Consider the following 9,879-nt stretch of genomic DNA (forward strand, 5'->3'; position numbering starts at 1 on the left):
CATGAAAATTGTAAACTTTCCTTCATGTCCTTAAACATGAATACTCATTGAGGATTGGAGTCTTGACATTTAATTGATGCTAAACAAGATTATGAAGGTACACATAAATTAGGGCATTTATACTCTTATACTGGTTTTTTTTTTTTTTTTTTTACATCTACTATTATGTGTTAAAATTTGAACATTTTTGCGTCAATTATGGATATTGATGAAAAATAGTGGATGTAAACAAGAATTAGAGGATATTTTCTCATGAATTATCAGGCTAGGAGAAAGTGAGTTACTCAACCATTCCATAAGGAATAATGGTGTAAGGGCAAAAACAGAATATTAAAGAAGGTTGACTCGTGAACGCATGTGTATATATGAAAGATTAGAAGTACATTATTTATAATAGTACACAATAGTTTTATTAATCAAAAGATCACAAACCCACAAACAGTATTTCACATACTTCTGACTATGTTTTTTTTTACAAAGTTTATGCTATAATATAAGACACTGAGGTCTTTCTTCCAAAAAAAACCACTGAGATCTATACTACAGCACCAGTCAGACTAAAAACTAATTTCTTACAAAAACTTAACATAGTACGAAACATACATGCATGAAGGGGCTCTGCCACTTCAGCAGTAGTTGAAGTTATTGAAGTTGCTGATAAGATCATGCACGTATTGACCTCCAATTCCAATCCGAACTAAGAAACCTCCAGATTCTTCAAGATTCATCATCAGAAATGCAGTTTCCTGCACAGGAGTTGCTAAAAGAGCAGCACTAGAAAGTTTTCCCCAACCAAAATCTAGTGCATTGAAGGGGAACTTCAACCAATCAGTAATAATTGTCAATTCTCGCATAGAAGGTAAAAACTTGTTCGAGGACTCGAGAGCTTTTGCGTATAGTTTGATGTACTCATCAGTAATAATGTCTTTTGCTGCTTGAATTTTATGAATTGTGCTGTGAAGAGGTTCTTCTAATAGTTCTTTCACTAAACACGAAACTGAGGCGAGAACAAAGGCATTGGCAGTAAAGTTTTCGCCAAGTGGAGGTTGGAACCTGTTTCGGGAATCAACTGGGAACTGCAAACATATATTTGTGTTGGGATCTAGAAGAAGAGCCTTTACTCTTGCCTATAAGATTAGAAAATAGAAAATCAATCACAAACACAATTATTACTGTTTAGTTTTTTTTTTTTTGAATAAATTATTACTGTTTAGTTGTAAGCACAAAGATATGTTGAGTAATAATGTGTATAGTTAAGTGTGTGTATATGTGGAGGTGTATGAGAAATCACAACCACAAATGCAAGGATGTATACAGGAATCCATGTTTGTGACCAAGGGAATTAAAGGTGCATTCAGTTTTGTTGACTTTTAGTGTACTAGTCAGACATATATAATATGCATTTTACAACCATAGTTTATTTGTTTATAGATGTCGCATAGATGTTATTGACGTTCTGCGTATATTTTAATATTGAAAATGGTAGATAAAAAAATCAAATAAAAAATGGTTTAGAAAACAGACAAGAAGAATAGAGGTTCAAGACACATGTATAATCCGGCCCAAATCATGAGTATTAGAGAGGTGATAATATTCTTAATCCTGACAATGGATTTCTGGAATTATTTTTCGTCAAAAAAGAATTTGTCATTACCAGCTACCAACAAATATAATTTTACAACACAGAATTATATTTGTCACACACGATTGTAAAATTCATGAGCAATATAGTTGTCACTTTCAAAAAAAATATGTTGAAATTGTTATAGGGGATTGAGAATGAGAGGGAGAGAAAATGTATTGAAAATTAATGTGATTCAGTCTCATAGTTTACATCCATAACTAGCACAAGACCCAAAAAACTACATCTACGCTCAATGATGTATTATATACAACGAGTGATTTATAATTTTATATAGTAAATCAACTGTAGTTCACCCTAAATTGACTAACCTTAGGTTTCCCTAAGTTTACAATAGCTGGACACAAATGTATTTCTCTAGATTTAAAAGCGGAAGTCTAATGGCAACTTAGATTTAGATGAAAATTCTTCAATAACCATTAAATGAAGCAGGTGGAACCATTACTTACATGTGGTTGGAAATTTATTGGGATGGTTGAACGGTGTTCGGAATTTTATTAGACGTGGTTTGACGGTTAGAAAAACTATGTAAGGTGTGTGTAGCCAATACTAAGTGCATCCCAACATGTGATAGAGTGAGGCATGTACAATGCTTGGAGCATGTGAAATGTGTTGTCAATAATCAATATGGAGCCAACACATAAATAAGTTTGAGAATATGTCTCAAGAGCTATATGTAGCGATGTGTGCATGCCCCTAAGCACGCTGGGGGAGCGTGTGAGAGCACATGTGACATCTTACAGTGATTATGAAAAGACCGAGCGGTACACTAAAGTCTAAATTATAAATAGCATTTTTTTTTTGGGTAAAAAAGAGAGCTAGTAATGGGCCGGTTTGAGGCAATTTTGAGGTCTAGTAGTGAATGGTGAAGTGCAAATGACTAGGTGGTAGATTATTGAGGTGGAGAAATTATACAATACTCTGGTAGATCACATTATTTGTCTATCATTTTACTAAAAAACTCACATTTATTTAAAATTGCTAAGTCAGTAATCAGTTTCTATTTAAAAAAAATTTCTAACTCAGCAATTTTAAACAGGTGTGAGCCTTTTAGTGGAATGGTGGACCACGTTACTTGTTCACCATATAGACTTTATAATTTCTCGTTGAGGTGGGGACTCTAATACCATGCATGTTGCTATTATTGAGAGAGAGAGAGAGAGAGAAATTAATTTAATTCGGTCTCATGACCCACATTGATTTATATTATAATAAGGACAAAATTTAGCTACAAAATTAGTTATAATTTAAGGCTACAACCTTACTCAATATCTCTTTATTCAAGGTGAATTTTGACAAATCCTCTGTTGGATTACATTTTCTTCTTATATCCTCTATTCTTGCAAAAATTTTATAAAATTAAAAATCAATAACTATGTCATCAATAAATTATTTAAATTGCAAGTTTTTGTAGTTTAAAATTATGTATAAAATATAAACTTTTAGATTATATAATAAATAATATCCAATTGACATAAAATTTGATATGTGTATTAAGAACATAAAGAATATGCAATTCAACGGTTAGATTTTCAAAATATGTAGTAATTTGAATGTATTAAGTAAGATTGTAGCCTTAGGCTACAACCAATTTTGTAGTTAAACTTTGTCCTTGTAATAAAACCCAAGATGACTACATGTTTACTCAATAATATACGGTCTCATGACCCACATTGATTTATATTAAAAACCCTAGATGACTACATGTTTACTCAGTAATATACATATTTACACTGGGTGATTTATACACCTTATTGCTAACCCTAGACTGATTATCCATAGCTAAGGTTATCATAGATTTACTATGGGCTACTATCAACCTAGTTCTCAAATAAAAATAGATTTCCAATAATGGAGGAATAATTTTTCAGGAATCTGTAGATATTAATAAAATGTATAAAAGAAATCACAACTTAATATTTGTTTCACTTATATATATTACTTGCTATAATCCCTTTTTGATGTATTGTTTGTGATTTTTGCTGGTAATCTCCTACAAATTGTATCATTCATCCTTGATTTAATTTAACAAAGAATTTACCATGCATGTCTATAAATATATAGTTCTTTTATGAAATTTGTGCAGATGCTTGCAAAGTATGAACTCAAGTACACAGCTTAAAAGTTAATGCATGGTGAGGAAATTAACTTTGTTTACACCTGTATATGGCTATGGAATATTTCTTTCATATTAATTATTTACCATTCAAACACCAGTGTACCACCAAATGTTATAATTAGAACTAGTTTAGGTACATTATACTTTTGAGTATTATACGCAATTATATATTATTTTCAAAAAGAAAATCTGTGCTTCATAATACTCATGCTCCGGTGGTCCTGAAAATGTCTTTTTGATTTATTGAATGGAAATATCTTTTCCTTTCCTGCTTCTAAAACATACCTTCCATACGTGTGCACATAAAACATCGAACGTAGAACACTTCAAGAGCTTGCCCCTCTCGATTGCTAATGCCTTCAATGTCTCAACAGTTTCCTTATTGATGCACAATGTAATAAGTTCAGGTGCCCCTTGAGGATCAACTTGGCTGAATTTTGCTAGTGCAGTTTCCCAACATCTGTCATCGGATGCCATGGCCTGCATTGGTATCCCATAGAGATCTTCAATAGCTATTATGTGGTCTTGTTCATAAATTGAAGCAGCTGAAGGGGTTGAATGCAGAGAATAGATAGCATGCAAAATCGCATCTCTTGAATGGTTGGGAACAATAAGGTCAGATTCATCTTTCCCACTTGATATATGAGCCCATGATGCTAGAAAAGTGAATGCTCCACTGCCATCAAATAAAGCATGGCTACCTCCAACACCAACTGAAAGCCCTCCACAAGCAAACCTTGTTATCTGCAGATATATAGGGAACATTAACTTAAAAAATGTTAGGGTTAAATTCTCGAGAAAAACACAACACACACAAACACAGAGCCTATACAGGGGAAAGAAAAAGCTTAATATTATATCTATCGTCTAATCCATTCTGAATGAAAAAGTGAAGTGGAATTGATTTCTCCATTTTTTTTTTGATGACCACCTTTGGTTAAGTGGTGTATTACCACAATCATCAATTAAACTAGCCACATAACATTTATAATGCTTTAGTGGATTCATAGAATATTTATGATGTCTAAAACAATATAACCCAAGGTGTAGCTTTTGGATTCTTTTTTCTTCTTGTTCAGTCTTATCCGGTGTAACTTAATTTTCATTCCTTGAAGCAAATATAAGTAAATTGTTGTTCAGTCAAACCCTATTAGAAAACAGCTTCTCAAGTTTCACACAGAAGCTAGCTGAATTAAAATTTCTAGATTGAAATGATTAGATAATGATAACTGATTATAACAGTAAATATATTATCCTCAAAAGTTATAGCTCTATAATCAACAACTAGACAAATAAAGAAAATTAGTATCTAGGGTTAGGGTTCCGTACATCATTAGCGGACCTAGATTATTTTTCTTCTCACTTAATATATAGAAGACATAAATCTAACAAAAATAAATCAGCAGCAGAAAGTGGGGAACAATAGTGAAGAGACATGATTACTTTCATGACCTAAATTAAGCTTACACACAATTATTAATAGACTAGGGATGGTGCACCTTTATTTTCTCTTTTGGGTGGGGATCAAAAGAAATTAACTATACACTATTGAAATTTAATGTCAAAAAGACAAATTTAGGGTTTCTTTTTTTGGAGTGCAAAACTTGACTGGCATGACCTCCGGTTCATAAAGTTTCCAAAAAATAATTTTCAAGGATTGTAGAAAAACTTCAATATGAAAGAAATTTTATAGCTAGCTGTTAGAGACTTAAAAAAAAAAATTACTGAAATAAATTGTTAAAAGCAGGGTTTTTCTTGATGCATAGGATTCGACAGATAGCCCAGTATTACTGGCACCCTTTATGATTCCTGATGTCAGGATTTGAGCTCCACTTCTCCCTTCTACAGTACTATTTACTTAGCAAAATAAAAAGGGTATGTATTGTTCATAAGCAAATGAAACCAAAACCTGCACAAGAACAAGTGGGTTTTTTGATATATCATCAGCATCAGAAAGCTGCGGAACAAGCTTTTCATAGCATGGTTTGTATTCATGCAGTTTGCCAAGCTCTTCAAGCTTGGAATCACACACTGCAGTGATCATGGTTACACCTTCATCGTTGCAGTCAATCTCCAGCTTCCCCGTTGCATCACTGATTCTAAATCTCCCAGCAGCTGGATACCATGAAACCAGAACCTTTTGGAGAGCTCTCTTGGCTCTCTCAATACTATTTTCTGCCTCTGAGTTCAAGTTACATTTATAAAAGAAGACAGCATAGAGAATTGCAGGGGATATCCTGTCCAGACCAGAAAGTTCAATAGTTTGTCTTTGGGACTGTTCAGACGGCCTTAGACAAACTGTTTCCTTCAAGAAAACATTTAAGTCCATGGCTTAAACAGAAAATGGTTTATAGTTTTATGGGTACTACTTCAGAAACTATGAGAGCTTTCTTTACCGATTCCTACCATACCAATTGAACAAAACCCTAGATTTATACAAGGTCAGAACCATAAACCAGTGAAAATATAAACAAAGAATATGCTGTTTGGTGAGGTTAATTAAAGAACTGCGTAGTGGGATTAGCAAGGTCCGAAATTCAAAGTAGTTAAAGGAAAAAAAAAAGTGAAAAAACTTTCATTGGCAAATCTAGTACCGAATAGAGAGTAAAGAATATTATCAGATAGACAAATGTGTGGTGAGAATAAAGACAAGCAATGATATAAAGAAGCTTCGTGTTGTAATATGGATTATGATTAGGCAATTAAGCACCTAGTTGGTGACTAGGTTTTGTTGTTTTCTGCGGGGTTTTGTATTATGCCAAATTATGAGAGAAGCGTTGCTTTTCCTTTTATAATGGGTGTCTATAATCCTGTCTGCTGATTGGAGTGCCCAATTAAGGAAGGTCATGAGGTGGCTGAAGTGTTATGTTTTGTTACATTATCATCATCCATTAACTTCCTCACTTTTAAAAAAAAAAAAAAAAAATTTATTGCACAAAATTTTGTCTGATATTGGAGACGGAGCATGAGAAGGGGGGACTGGAGGGGTTAAAATCCTTAGTTTATTTATAAGCTAACGGCTAATTATTGTTTTACACCCTGGATGTAAAATGTTTCACATAATTAACGTTCACAATTTCAAATTAATTGTCCACACACGTTATGTAAGAGAATGTAGATATGATGTGAAACAGTGCAGATATTATTTGTTATGAAACAATTAAAACCCTTTTTGAAACACTGGATGTAAAATGTTTCACATAATTAACGTTCACAATTTCAAATTAATTGTCCACACACGTTATGTAAGAGAATGTAGATATGATGTGAAACAGTGCAGATATTATTTGTTATGAAACAATTAAAACCCTTTTTGAAACACTGTACATTAGGGGAAAAAGAAACTGTAATTTGAGAGAGAGAGAGAGAGAGAGTGAGTTGAAGCAAAAAAAAAAAATGTGTCTTGATCTCAATCTTGATTGTGTAAGTATTGTGGCTTCAACTAGATCACCAAACATCAGTAATATTGATTTTTATTTGCATGGAATCATCCCTTTTTTATATGTGAAAGGCTCTCTCTTCTTCTATTTAGTCAATTTCAAATCATCCCTTTAATACTAAATTTGGTAAATAGGACTCCATTCTATAAGTGATTAGTCGACTTAACAAACCTGAGTAAAAATTAGGTCTTACAATTTTTGATCGAGAGTGTCAAGACACATCTCAATCGATCAATTAGGTGTCAAGTAGTTGTTTAGCTAATCGTGGGATTTAGTGTTAATCTTGAAATTATGCTATTTGACACACAAGAATTAATTTTTGTTCACGGTTTACTAACCTAAACAACTATAAACCAAACAAGAGAGACATGACGATGTTTGTGTGAGCAAGTTACCGTTCTATTGGACAAGCATCCAGCAAATTGAGGGTCATTTTTAAGATATATAACACCCTCCCAAGTTTTTTTTTGATAAACTTCCTCCCAATTTGGCCCAACTTATTTGTATATTAATTATTTTTAACTTCTTTAGACATAAGTTGATGTCACACCTTCAAGTTGGGCCTCCATGCCCGTCTTGGCATGTAGCTTTTGGTATACAGACAATACATATGAAGATTTCTGTCTGCCCCTGCAGGCTGTAAAGTTTAGCAGAAAACACGTACCTGGTCTCTATCAGTTTCATGTCCACACTCTACACTTTAGCACTGTTGAGACTTTAAGTCAAAGCCCCCCATGCATTTTCTATGGCTGGTGCCTGGTGGGTTCTGCTCCATACTTATAAATCCACCTTCATTATTATAATACCAAGTTTAGCAATTCTTTACTAATCACTGCGAAAGGTATGCCATATTTCGCTACAATAAAACACTTAGGTTGATAAAAATTCAACGGAAAGTTGGCACGGTGGCCCGAAAAAAATATAGGTTGTCAAATGGGCATTAAAGTAGCGGATTTCATGAAGTTTAAAAGCTTGATTATTGTTATCATGCAAGACTTTAGGTGTACGGGTATACCCCGCAACTCACAAAATGCAAGGTTAATGCTACACGGAAGTTGTCAAATTGGCTCTTTAATAATATTTTGTGTGTAAGTATGTATAAAGTTTTGATTGAAAACTCGTCATGTCGAGTAACAGGTGAAAAAGGCAGTAGCCTCTTCTATTTTTAATGTATTTAACTCAAAAGATACAACTTACTAGAGTGAGTGGGTGTGAGAGCAATCAATCATTAAATATATAAACAAAGACCTTATATGAGAGAGTATCATGTTCTGACGCATTCTTGATAATGAGAATTGAAATATTTTCAAGTGTTACATCAAAGATAAAATCAAATTAAATATTAAAATTTTGTTTTATTTGGTTCAATATTTCAAGAAATTTCTAATTAAAAAGTACATATTCTTTGTATCTTTTGGTTCAATGTTTTAAGACTTTTTCTCTCTCACACATATACACAAAATTCTTTGCATTTCAATTCATCATTTTCACCTCTTGTACTTCTACTCCTTTATATATACTTCCACATAGCCCTTCATGCCATCCCATGTCAAATACAATAGTCCCAAAATGATTTCATTTATCTTCAATCTTTCGATAACACCTAGTTCTAACATCGCTGTCCCATCTAATCCTAACCCGTACGAGTTGGCTACAACCAAGGAATGGGGGTTTGCATTTTATATTGAGTGATAATAGCGGCAATTACGATTTTGATATTAAGGTCAAATGTTGTAGATTTGTGGGTTATAAAGGATGTGATTGATTTTGGTTTTTTGAGATTTGTATTTTATTTTAGAATTAAGGAGAAAGAGAAAAACACATTTTATATTAACTTTTATTCTACAATATTTCTCCAAAATTATTTTTTTATTTCTCTTTACTTGAACTGAATAATAATAACGGATATGTGTGTAATCTATAATTGTTTCTACTTATGATGAACTCATTACTAACAAATTCTATAACAATTATGCTATAATATATGTATAATATTTTCCAAAACTACATTTCATAAAATATTACTACTTGAGAGGAGAAAAATCACCATCGTCTATCATATAGCAAAAGAGGAAAAATTTATAGCATCGTCCATGTGATGAACGACTACAGCATAAATTAAATGAGTTCTCCATAAATAACATGAGTAACAGTTAATGTGCCAAACGGGCAAAAACATAACCAATGGACCAACGGGCAAAATACCATTGAAGTTTATAACAACTCCGCAGTCATTACTGATAAGTGTTAATTTATCAAGATCATCCATCTCTTGACGGACGAATTAAATGCTATTTGTTGCAAAGCATAACGTATAGACATCAATGACTGACGAAGCTATAAAAGACATTCAATACCCAAAGTAGCTAAGGAGTAACGTACGGACACTAACAGACGAATAGCCGTTGGCGGATAATAAAAGCCATCCATTAATACCAACGGTTCCATATTTCATGAATGCGGATATTCATTTATACAATAAAGATAAGGGCTATAAAAACCCACACAAACCAAAGGCAAGGAGGTACACAACTCTCATCCCAAGAACTATTCTCAAGTTGAATTCTTTTGCAATATACATCAATTGAATCTCATTCTAACTTAATCATTGGAGAGTGTTTGGCAAACACCACACTGGTGTGTCCATCTTTCTCTATTTCATATCTTATTGTAGGTTC

The 9,879-nt window shown here is 33.0% G+C and overlaps 1 protein-coding gene across 1 annotated transcript; it reads right to left on the reverse strand.

The window, feature by feature from the left end:
- Positions 1-626: 626 nt before the first annotated feature.
- LOC115980861 (brassinosteroid-related acyltransferase 1-like) lies at positions 627-6,144 on the reverse strand. Its single transcript, XM_031103069.1, has 3 exons — positions 5,671-6,144; positions 4,047-4,505; positions 627-1,127 (listed from the first exon to the last, which is right to left on the reverse strand). Exons 1-3 carry the CDS (start codon positions 6,088-6,090, stop codon positions 627-629), a joined length of 1,380 nt encoding a protein of 459 aa, XP_030958929.1. The 5' UTR covers positions 6,091-6,144.
- Positions 6,145-9,879: the final 3,735 nt, after the last annotated feature.

The sequence above is a fragment of the Quercus lobata genome, chromosome 3, assembly GCF_001633185.2.
Source record: "Quercus lobata isolate SW786 chromosome 3, ValleyOak3.0 Primary Assembly, whole genome shotgun sequence".
Lineage (NCBI taxonomy): Eukaryota > Viridiplantae > Streptophyta > Magnoliopsida > Fagales > Fagaceae > Quercus > Quercus lobata.